The 12,500-nt window shown below is 44.3% G+C and overlaps 1 protein-coding gene across 7 annotated transcripts in view; it reads right to left on the bottom strand.

The window, feature by feature from the left end:
• Positions 1-12,500, bottom strand: part of LOC113830504 (protein numb) — a 177,743-nt gene that overhangs the window by 18,998 nt on the left and 146,245 nt on the right. The window contains exon 1 of one of the 7 annotated variants that reach the window (XM_027383712.2): positions 2,422-2,857. The exons of the other annotated variants lie outside the window; for them this stretch is intronic. Coding sequence (XP_027239513.1) covers positions 2,422-2,562 — 141 coding nt within the window. The 5' untranslated portion in view covers positions 2,563-2,857. Of the gene's footprint in view, positions 1-2,421; positions 2,858-12,500 lie in introns of those variants that run through there. 7 annotated transcript variants of the gene reach the window in all.

The following is a 12,500-nucleotide window of genomic DNA, read 5'->3' as shown; positions in this document are numbered from 1 at the left end:
AGTGAATACGGTAGAGTTTGAAAGCCGTCGCTGAAGCAAGTAGGGCAGCCAGAGAACCAGAGTTTCAGAGTGAGAACCAGAGAGCCGCAGAGGCAGAGCCAGAGACCGAGAACCAGAGAGCCGCAGAGGCAGAGCCAGAGAGCGAGAACCAGAGAGCCGCAGAGGAAAAGCCAGAGAGCGAGAACCAGAGAGCCGCAGAGGCAGAGCCGGAGGTAGAGCCAGAGAGCGAGAACCAGAGAGCCGGAGGTAGAGCCAGAGAGCCGCAGAGGTAGAACCAGAGAGCGAGAACTATAGAGCCGCAGAGGTAGAGCCAGAGAGCCGCAGAGGCAGAGCCAGAGAGCGAGAACCAGAGATCCGCAGAGGTAGAGCCAGAGAGCGAGAACCAGAGAGCAAGAGAGCGTGAACTAGAGAGCCAGAGAGCTAACGAGAGCCGCAAAGAAGAGAGCGTAGACGAGCCCACTTCTCTCGCCGGCGCTACCTTTACCCAACACACACCCCCGGGGTTTCCGAACCTGCTGGGACAGATAACAGAGGGGGGAGAGGGGGGAGAGGGAGAGAGGGGGGGAGGGGGAGGGTTTCCGGTTTCTTAATGGCTTGAGAGGTGACGCTTCGCCCACGCCGTGCAGCGCATGACGATGCTTCATGCTCTCGTTTGGGGAAAACTCCTTTCTTGCGATTTTTAGGGGTGCGGAGGAAGAGGGGAGGGCAGGAGGAGGAGGAGGAGAGGGAGGAGGAGGAGGAGGGGGAGGAGGAGGAGGAGGAGGAGGAGGAGAGAGAGGAGGAGGAGGAGGAGGAGGAGAGGAGGAGGAGGAGGAGGAGGAGGAGGAGGAGAGGAGGAGGAGGAGGAGGAGGAGGAGGAAGAGGAGAGAGGAAGAGGGGAGGAGGAGGAAGAAGAAGGGGAAGGGGAGGGAAGAAAAAGAGGAATGAAGAGGGGGAGGAGGAGAGGAAGAGGGGGAGGAGGAGGTGAAGAAGAGGAAGAGGAGAAGGAGGGGGAGAGGAAACGGAGGTGGAGGAGGATAACAAGGAGGGGAGGGAGAAATAATAAACAAAATAAAAAAACAATAAGAAAAAAATACGAGGGTTCATATGGTGATAACTGAAAGAAAGAAAGGAGAAGTAAGAACCGAAAAATAACGGAAGCAGAGAAGAATAGGAAACACAGACCCAATAAACAGGAAAAAAAATACCAGAACACAAACGAGAAAAAACAAGAGAAACAAAAGCCAGCCGATCGAAGCCTACGACTCGAAAATATCCCAAAAGGCCGCCGCTTCCCCAGGAAATGACATAGGCCCATTATCAAAAGGTTCATCTCATTCCAACGCAGAGACTTTCCTTGCCGTGAACTCTTTACATTCGCCCCCCCCCCTCTCTGTCTCTCTGTCTCTGTCTCTGTCTCTGTCTCTGTCTCTGTCTCTGTCTCTGTCTCTCTCTCTCTCTCTCTCTCTCTCTCTCTCACTCTCTCCTCTCTCTCTCTCTCTCTCTCTCTGTCTCTCTGTCTCTGTCTCTGTCTCTGTCTCTGTCTCTGTCTCTGTCTCTGTCTCTCTCTCTCTCTCTCGATGGTGAGTAGATAGATCGATAGAGAGACAGAAAAACACAAACACACACACATACATACGTACATACATACACACATACACACCTTTCTTTCTTCTCTATCTCTCCATCTGAAGGGTGAGTAAACAGACAGATAGACTGACAGAGAAACGCACACACACACACACACACACACACACACACACACACACACACACACACACACACACGCACACTCTCACACACTCACACACACACAGACACATTTTTCCCCACATACACAGACCATGAAGAGAGACATACACAAACAGACGCAAGCAACCTGCCTTCTCAGACGTCTTACGGCCGCGCGTGTGAGTAAAGGTCAAGTAAGTAATATTATACATTTCCCACTTATCACTTGTATACTTACAGGTCAAAGTACGTGTTATTACATGTCCACCACGTGTCACTCCTATACGTATAGGCCTATGTATGTATTATTACATATTTACCCTTTATTACTTATATACGTATAAGCTTAAGTAAGTATTACTTAATATTCACCCCTTATTACTTATATACTTACAAGCTTAAGTAAGTTTCATTACATATTTACCCTTCATTACTTATATACATATAAGCCTAAGTAAGTATCATTACATATCCACCGCCTTATTACTCATACGTATAGGCCTATGTAAGTATTATTACATATTTACCCCTTATTACTTATAAAAGTATAGGCCCAATTACAATTATATACGTATAGGCCTACGCAAGTATTATTGCATATTTACTCCTTATTGCTTATATAAGTATAGGCCCAATCACACAAGTATGGGCCCAATTACCCCCTTTGTTACTTATATAAGTATAGGCCCAATTACTTTTGAGCGAGAGTACCTTCGTACTACAGAGGCCCGGCGGAGCGGACAAGGTGGCGCTGAGGGGCAAGTGCGTCGGCTCCTTCATGGTTCCTTGGCCTTTCCTGTAGGAGGACGAGCAGGACGTTGCCGTGGTTCGAGGGGGACCCGGCCAGCTCATCTTCCCGCCGAAAAGGGGAAAAGAAGGAGCGAAAAGGGGGGAAAGAAAGGGAGGGAAAAGGGGGAAAGAAGTGGGCGAAAAGGTGAAAAGGGGAAAAGGAAGGGGGCGAAGAGGGGAAAAAAGGAGCGAATAAAAAAACGATCTTTTCGTCTCTGTCTCCTCCGCGTTCGCCCCTCCCTCCGAATGGCCTGGTCCCCTCCTCAAGACCCGACGTACGGACACACACACATCCACACACGAACACGAACACCTCCTCCTTCCACAGGCCGCCACAGGATACTGAGGATACCCGAAGCCCACGCCGTCGTGAGGGAATACGCTTTAAATAACGCTCACAAAGTAACGCACGCACACACAAACACACACACACACTTACACAGATACACACGGACAGGATACCGAACATCCGAATGCAAGGGAGGACAGTGTGACTAGGGGAAGGGGAGGGGGGGTAGAGAGGAGTAGATAGGAGCCCTCCCCCCCCTCCCTACCCCTTTACACAATCCGTCACAGGGAATGCCAATGTGGTAATCTGCTCGGCAATAACGGTGAAAGGATGGCACTGACGCCGATAAATAAAAAAGGGGAGGAACGGCGCGAATTACGATGAGATATGTACGAGAAAAATATGAAAAAGGGTTTCTACTTAGTGTGTGTGTGTGTGTTCGTGTGTGTGTGTTCGTGTGTGTGTATTCGTGTGTGTGTGTTCGTGTGTGTGTGTGTGTGTGTGTGTGTGTGTGTGTGTGTGTGTGTGTGTGTGTGTGTGTGTGTGTGTGTGTGTGTATGTGCGTGCGTGCGTGCGTGCGTGCGTGCGTGCGTGCGTGCGTGCGTGCGTGCGTATGTGTGTGTGTGTGTATAAGCGCGTGCGTGCGTGCACAATGTTAAACAGCAATAATAAATGCGAAAGGGATGATCATAATGAAGATCAAATAATGATAATTATTATTACAATTAACATGAATATCACTATTATCAATCTTATCATTATCATTATAATCATCAGAAAAATACCAATACTAATAACAATGATAATGATAATGATAACGATGATGATGACAATAATGATAATACTAATAATGATAATAATAACAAAAAATAGTAAAACTAACAAGAACAATAATAACAAAAAATAATTATAATAATAATAGTTATGATAGTAACAATAACAATCACCATCCTCCTCCTCACAACGGTAAAAAAGATAATGATAATAATCAAAATCCAATTCTATTTGTCTCCGATGTGGCTTAGCGACTTCTAACTTCTCTCTCTTATCCTTCTCTTCTCTTCTCTTCGTTTCTCTTATCTGTCTGTCTGTCTGCCTGTCTGTCTGTCTGTCTGTCTGTCTGTCTGTCTGTCTGTCTGTCTGTCTGTCTGTCTGTCCGTCTGTCTGTCTGTCTGTCCGTCTGTCTCATCTCCCTACTTCCCTCTCACCTCCCTACCTCCTTGTATTCCTCCCTTCCCCCCTCTCTTTCATTCTTTCTTTCCTTTCATCTCCTCGCGAACCTACCTTCCTCCTCTCCCTTTCTTTACCTCTCGTCCTCTCCTTTCCTCCTCCTTCCTTCCCTCTTCACTCTCCCTCAGCCTCAAGAGATACACGTGAAAGGAATGTGGTAAACATGGGAATCATAAAAGAGAAAAAAAGAAAGCGAGGAAGAAGCAACAGTGCAAATAAAAAAGACAGTGAATGGGGCAACACAGAAGAGAGGACTGAGGAGAAGAAGAATAGGACGTTTACACAAAGAAAATGAGAAAAAACGGAAGACATAAAGAATAAAACACTCTCTTTCCCTCCTCTCCACATTCATTTATCCTCTCTCTCTCTCTCTCTCTCTCTCTCTCTCTCTCTCTCTCTCTCTCTCTCTCTCTCTCTCTCTCTCTCTCTCTCTCTCTCTCCTCTCTCTCTCTCTCTCTCTCTCTATCTCTCTCTCTCTATCTCTTTCCTCTCTCTCCCTCTCTCTCTCCCTTTGGAGGGGAACAAGTACGGTTGCCATAAATGTACATTTTTATTAATCATCAGTTTTATTAATCATCTTTATCAACACTATCATATCAGTATAATCATCATTATTATCTTTACTGGTGGTATTAGGGTTATTATTATCATTATCATTATTTCTAATATTATTATTATCATTGCTATCATCATTACCATTATCATTGTTGTTATTGTTATTTTCTAATTGTTATTACTATTATGAGTAGCCTCCTCATAATCTTTATTATTATCACTATTATTATCATTACTGCTACTACGATTGCCATTATGATTACTATTATTAGTATCATCATCATCCTCGTCGTCATCATAATCGTTATTATTACTATTATTACTTTTATCATTACTATTACTACTATTACTGATATAATCATCATTATCACTATTAACGTTACTATCATTACCATCATCATGATCATCACCATCACTATTATTATTTTCATCATCATATCTATCATGATTTATTATTATCACCAGTATCATGATGATTATTGTCATTTTGCTTATCATTATTACTAATGTTATCATTCTCTCTCTCTCTCTCTCTCTCTCTCTCTTCCTCTCTCTCTCTCTCTCTCTCTCTCTCTCTCTCTCTCTCTCTCTCTCTCTCTCTCTTACAGTAAATAACGCAGTGGTATCGATTCCATTCAATCTTGTAATTATTATCAACATCTTCCTTCCTCACCATCATCCCTGTCTCAACATCACTATTTATAAAAGCAACGAGAGGGGGAGCAGAGAGAGACGAAAAAAACAGCAGAATTATGGAGAGGAAGTGGGGGAGCGACGAGAGGACACAGAATACGAGGACCAGGAAGTTTGGACACACACACACACACACACACACACACACACACACACACACACACACACACACACACACACACACACACACACACACACACACACAGGCACACACACCCACACAAAAAAAAAAAAAAAAAAAAAAAAAGAGCCAAGGAAAGGGAAGGAAAAGACAAAATAGAGACGAGAATACAGAGACGACCTGGACGCACGCACCCTTCCTCATTCCTCCTTCCTTCCCCGTCCACTGCCAAACCGTTTCCCAATACACTGGAACAACGGTCCTGCTTGCCTGTGTCTCAAGCAAGGGGGGGTGGGGTGGGGTGGGGGGGTAACGGGGCGCCTGCAACGGGAAGCAAATGCAGGTTGACGGGGACGGGGCGAGGGGTGTGGGTGGGGGAGGGGGAGAGAGGCCTTTGGTGAATAAGGGAAATGAAAAGGCAGACTTCACTCACTTGAGGGGAAATTGGCACGGAGGGGAAAGGAGGGCGAGGGGCGCAACGAGGACGAGGAGGAAATAGGACGAGGAGGAGGAGAAGGAGTGGGTCGATTAAGATGAGGACCTAAGGAAGAAGCGCCAGTAAAAAAAAAGAAGAAAAAACGAAAAGGAGGAAGAAGAAGAAAAGGAAGAAGAAAAAAAAGGAGGAATAATAATAATAATAAGAAGAAGAAGAAGAAGAAAAAGAAGAGGAAGACGAAGAAGAGGAAGACAAAGACGAAAAACAAGAACAAAAAGAACACTCGAAGACCAACACCAACAACGAAACAAAACGCACACCCCACAAACCCACCCTGGCCTCCCCTCAAGACGAATTAAAACCCAAAGCAAGCCAAAGGCAAGCCAATGCAACCGCGGACAGCCAGTCGCCAGAACCACCCATCCCCCCCCTCCCCCCAACCACACGTGTTCTCCTAATGTTCTCATAACACGCAGTTCAAGAGACGGGCAATTGGACATCCCACGCGTGCATCTTGCGGGCAGGGATTATCAAGGAGAAAGGACCGTATTCATGTTGACAGATGTAGAAAGGGATGAATGAAGAGAAAATGAGGATGAATGAGGGATGGATGAAAATGAGGAGAAAATGAGAATGAATGCAAATGAGAAGAAAATGAGGATGAATGAGGAATGAATGGAAATGAGGAGAAAATGAGGATGAATGAGGAATGAATGAAAATGAGAAGAAAATGAGGATTGAATGAAGGAAAATGAGGATGAATGAGGAGAAAATGAAGGAAAAAGGAGAGACTACATCGCGTCTCTGTATTCTCTCGGTTCATTTCCAGTTTGCGTGATGGGTTGCTGTACATGCAGGCTATAAATAAAGGAAGGGATGTAAGGATGCAGGGAGGCTGGGAGGCAGGGAGAAGGGAAGAGAGTACAGGCATGTATACAAACACTGAGTGAGATGGGTGGGAGGGAGGGAGGGAGGGAGGGAGGAAGGGGGAGAGGGGAGGAGGGGGGGAGGAAGGGGGAGAAGGGAGAGAGAGAGAGAGAGAGAGAGAGAGAGAGAGAGAGAGAGAGAGAGAGAGAGAGAGAGAGAGAGAGAGAGAGAGAGAGAGAGAGAAAGAGGAGGGACAGAAAGAGGGAGACGGGGGAGTTGTGTAGTGTAGATACCCCAGATCAGAAGAGAACAGAACAAACTACAAAACAAAAACAAAACCCCCAGAAAGCGAGAAAGGAAAACAATGGCTACAAAAACACCACCACACGAGATAAGAAAAGAAAAAAAATCCTAGCTGAAAATAAATCCCTCATCTCGCGAGTATCAGGCCGTCGTCATGGCAACCGGGACGCTACGCCAGGCAACGCCTTGTTTACCATCACGCGATCAGATGAACAGAGGCTAATAATTACAGGAAGGCAGCGACGAAGGAAACAGTAATTGACGCACTGACGAAGAAAAAAAATATGATCATAATGTCTATTACGTGTTACTAGGCTTGGTAATAGTAGATTCTATATAGCAAGAGGTAGTTAAAGGTAGAATTGCAAACGAACATGTAATATTGCAAGTAGTTTGTTACAACCACGAACGTCTATGAAGAAGGTAACGGTAAAATAAGCGGAATTAGGAGCAATAAAAGAAGAAGAAGAAGAAATAACAATACACAATAAGCTAATAAATCATTATGGAAGGAAACCACTATTTACAGAAAGAAACTATAAAAGGAACAGTCAACACCTGAGCCCCTCTCTTCGCCGCAGCCACAAGGTCACACAAGGTCACATAAGGTCAGATCAGAGGTCGGATTCCTGACATTGATTGCTCTCGCTATTGTCTCTCTTTTTCCCTTAAATTCTCTCTCTCTCTCTCTCTCTCTCTCTCTCTCTCTCTCTCTCTCTCTCTCTCTCTCTCTCTCTCATTCTTCCCTATCATTTATACTGTGCCCTATTCTTCTATTACCTACTTTTCACTGTCTTTAAATACAATTCTCCTTTTTATTCATGTAAATCACGCAATGAAAATACGTGTGCGCATAAACAGACAAACACACACACACACACACACACACACACACACACACACACACATACACACACACACACACACACACACACACACACACACACACACACACACACACACACACACACACACACACACACACACACACACACATACACACACACACACACACAGAGAGAGAGAGTGAATGAAACAGCAAACACGAACGCAGAACAGTAATGCACACCCCTAAAAATGGACGGAAATATAGTAACGAAAACACAAGAAGAAATACAATTGTCACACCCTCCCCTCCCTCCCCTCCTCCCCCTCGACCATGACCTACATCCCTCTTCCCCTTCTTACCCCTCTCCCTCTCCTCCACCGTCCACTCCCCTCTCCTCCACCACCCCCTCCCTTCCCCTTCCTCTCTCCTCCCCTCTCCTTTCCTCCACCACCCCCTCCCCCAACCCCTCCCTCCCACTAGGACCTCGACAACTTGCGACAAGACCACTAAAAGGGTTCAAAATGACCTTCCTGTCTCTGCCAAGAACTCTTGCGGGATAACTCGAGAGAAAGAGAGAAAGAGGGAGACTGGAGAAATAATATATTTTTTTCCGTTTCCTCTTTGTCTCTATTGTCTCTGCTCTCATTTCTTTCTCGTTTGGGTTATTTCCTGACTCTTTTTTTATTCTCTTTTGCTTCTGTCGGGATGTTTGTCTGTTGCTATTCCCTTCGCTTCCCTTTTCTTCTGTTTCCTCGTCTCCCTACTAGCTTTCTCTTCGATTCTTTTTTCTTCTGTTTCCTCTTCTCCCTACTCGCCTTTTCTTCGCCTTTCCCTTCCATCTCCCCTTTCTCTTTCTCAGCCTTCTCTCCATCCCCTCTCGCTGCCCTTAAATGTTTCCCAATTCCCTTGCAAGGTAGGCGAATGACGGGGAATGGAGGGAGAACGACAATGAGAAGGCAAAGGGAAGAACCAAAAGAAGATCACTAGGCGTAAAGAGGGAATAGGAAGAAGGGAAGAATAGAAAGAAAGAAGGCTATACAGGGTAGAGGCGGAGAGAGAAAGCAATAGAAAACTGGAAAACAGAGAGAAAGAGAAATAGGGAAGAATAACAAACGACCCTTTACCTTCTTTTCGTCTGCCTCTCCTTCTATTTAACTTTTCTTATACCCTTTTCCCCTTGTCTCTTCTTTGCCCCCCCTTTCCCTTTCTGTCACACTTTCTCTTCTATTTCTGACACTCACCTTCTCTCCTTCTCCTCTCTTATCTCCCCTCCTTTTCCACCTTTCCCTGCGATATTTGCTGCTTTCTCATTCCATTCCCTCTCCCTCCCTCCTCTCTCTCCCTCCCTCCTCTCTCCCTCTCCCTCCTCGCCCTCCCTCCCTCCCTCCCTACCTCCCTCTTCCCCTCTTTCCCTCTCCCTCCCTCCCTCCGTCTCTCTCTCTCTCTCTCTCTCTCTCTCTCTCTCTCTCTCTCTCTCTCTCTCTCTCTCTCTCTCCCTGTCTCTGTCTCTGTCTCTCTCCCTCTCTTCTCCCTCTCCCTCTCCCTCTCCCTCTCCCTCTCCCTCTCTTCTCCTCTCCTCTCTCACTTCCCTTTCATTCCCTTCCCGCGCTCTTCGCCTTCCGTCCTTGGCCAACTCCGTTATTCCCAATTCTCGCTTTAACCTTTTCCGAGCCGGGAGGAAATCATAAATAACGTGAATATTTCAAAGGAGGAAGGGGTGGAGGTGGGTGGAAGGGACGGAGGAAGGAGACGAAGAGGAAAAGGAAAGAAGGAGAGAGAGAGAGAGAGAGAGAGAGAGAGAGAGAGAGAGAGAGAGAGAGAGAGAGAGAGAGAGAGAGAGAGAGAGAGAGAGAGAGAGAGAAGAGTAGACGGAAACGAAAAGAGAAGAGAAGAATAGAAAAGAGAGAAGAAAGGCGGGGAAAGAAGGAGAGAGGAGAGACCACATAAAAGAGAAGAGTACAGGTCAGGAAAACGAAGAGGAGAGGAAAAAAGAGATAAGCGAGAAGCGAAGAGAAGAGAATAAAAGAGAACACGAAAATATGAGAAGAGAAGAAAAACAAGACGAAAAGAAAGAGAAGAGAAGAAAAGAAGACACAAGAGGAAGGGAGAGAAGGCATTCCCACGCAGGACGCATTTTCTCTTCGCTTCACCGCCAACTAACATTACTAAAATGCACACGTAAAAAAATAATAATATTCGAACAACCATTAATAAAATGCACAGGTAAAAAAAATAATAATGATAAAAAAAATACTTATGAAATGAACACGTAAAAAAAATATTAATCAAATAAACAATTAATGAAATTATCGCGTTTAAGATAACAATAATAATCTCACAACCACTAATGAAATAGATACGCTAATAATAATAACAATCTAACAACAATCAATTAAATGACCAGGTTTAAAACAACAATAATAACATAACAACCATTATTGGAATGAATACGTTTGAAAATAACAATAATTAAACAACCACTGACAAAATGAACTAAAACTAACAACAATAATGATATAAACATTACTGACACCGATAACGAAACAAAACTGCAGAGAAAATGTAAAATCACGTATGAAAAGAACCACGAAAATAAAATAACACTTAAATCAACAAACCAGTAAAATAAGTAAGCTTAAGGCAATACCCGGTCAATATACCTTCTAATAACACGACATTCAAATTACCGAAACGAATCCAAATGAAGATACCAATTCGTGCTCCCTCTCCCTCTCTCCCTCCTTCTCTTTCTCTCCCTCTCTCCCACCCCTCCCTCACTCTTTCTCTCTCTCTCTCCCTCACTCTTTCTCTCCCTCCCTCCCGCCCTCACTCTTTCTCTCTCCCTCCCCTCCCTCCCTCTTTCTTCTCTCCCTCCCTCCCTCCCTCTTTCTCTCCCTCCCCTCCTCCCTATTTCTCTCTCCCTCCCCTCCCTCCCTCTTTTCTCTCTCCCTCCCTCCTCCTCTCTTTTCTCTCTCTCTCCCCTTCCCTCCCCTCTTCTTCTCTCCCTCCCTCCCTCTTTCTCTCTCCCACCCCTTCCCTCTTTCTCTCTCCCTCCCCTTCCTCACTCTTTCTCTCCCTCCCTCCCCTCACCCTCTTTCTTTCTCTCTCTCCCTCCCCTCCCCCTCTTTCTCCCTCTCTCTCCCTCCCTCACTTACTTGATCCCCCACTATTAGATCTTCCCTAATTCCCCTAATCCCTAATCCTAGCCAGTCATTTCTCCCCGTCGCCTCTTCCTTCTTTCTGTTTGGCGGTTTGACTTTGTCTTTTCTCATCGGCGTTTGCTCTCTCTTTGTTTTTCTTCCGACTTGATCATTTGGAACAGGGACAAGTTGAGAGTGAGAGGGAGGGAAAGAGGAGAGAGAGAGAGGGAAGGAGAGAGCAGAGAGAGAGAGTGAGTGAGTGAGTGAGTGAGGGAGGGAGAGGGAGGGAGAGAGAGGAAGAGAGAAGGAGAGAGAGAAGGAGAGAGAGAGAGAGAGAGAGAGAGAGAGAGAGAGAGAGAGAGAGAGAGAGAGAGAGAGAGAGAGAGAGAGAGAGAGAGAGACTGATAGTGTAAACGCTGTGCTGGTAATACTGCAACAGCAACATTAACTAAAGCAACGCAAGTTGGCAACACTCACTCGCGATCACTGACCCATGTTTGGCAACACCAATGGCGTTGCCACTCACTGCGCCTCGTATTTCTCTCACCTGAAAAGATAAGAAATGTCTGTTAGTCCCAGATAAAGATAATCACTTTTGAGCTTAAACAGACATAACAAATAAATTAAAAACGTCCACTGCACCGATACATATAACTTATTTTATAATGGCAAACAAAATAACAGCGGTAATGATCACAAGATGTCGAAGTCCGAGACAAAATGACAAATGTAATAAAACCACAGGGGAAAAATGGTTCCACAAAAGAAGAAAAAAAGAAGAAAAAAATCCGCCACCATGCTTGTTTTCATCATGCAAATGAACTGTTTCATGGAAATCGGAATTTAATCATCGGTGCAATGATAGTCCAACAATGCAATCCCAATGACAAGAAACAATGCACTAATTTGAAAACAACAACAACAACAACAACAACAACAACAAAAACAACAGCTTTTACACTCACGGCAAGAAAAAAAATGCAAACAAGCAGAGTAAAAAAAAAAAAAAAAAAAAAAAAAAAAAATGAAAAAAAAAAAATAAATAAAATTAAAAGCCAGAAAAGGTTCAATTCTCGTTTTACAAATTGAAACGATCGCACAATTACGTCGGAAAAAAATTAATGGACGTGTCAAGTTTGCTTCCCAGGGCAAGGCAGAATTCCCTCTCCCGCGTGCAATTAATTTGCGTCAATTGCAATGCTCATTCGCTTTCCTGGGCCCACTTCTAGTCCAGTCTCGTTATTTCCAGAATTATAAATATAATAATCTTGGTAGAAATAATAACGATATAAATATTAATAATAGTAAAATCATAATAATACCTACAATAATTACAATAATAACAACCACAACAATAATAATAGTAATAAAAATAGTAATGAGAATAAGAATAGCAATAACAATTATAACAACAACAACAACAATAATAATAATAACAGTAATAACAATAACAATAACAATAATGATAAAATCAACTAAAATCTCTAAAATTCAATCAGGCCTATAATTCATGCCTCCTTTTTCAATCTCTCTATCTA

Source organism: Penaeus vannamei, chromosome 1 (assembly GCF_042767895.1).
Source record: "Penaeus vannamei isolate JL-2024 chromosome 1, ASM4276789v1, whole genome shotgun sequence".
NCBI lineage: Eukaryota > Metazoa > Arthropoda > Malacostraca > Decapoda > Penaeidae > Penaeus > Penaeus vannamei.
The sequence above is the reverse complement of the archived record's forward strand: the minus strand, read 5'-3'. Positions and strand labels throughout refer to the sequence as shown.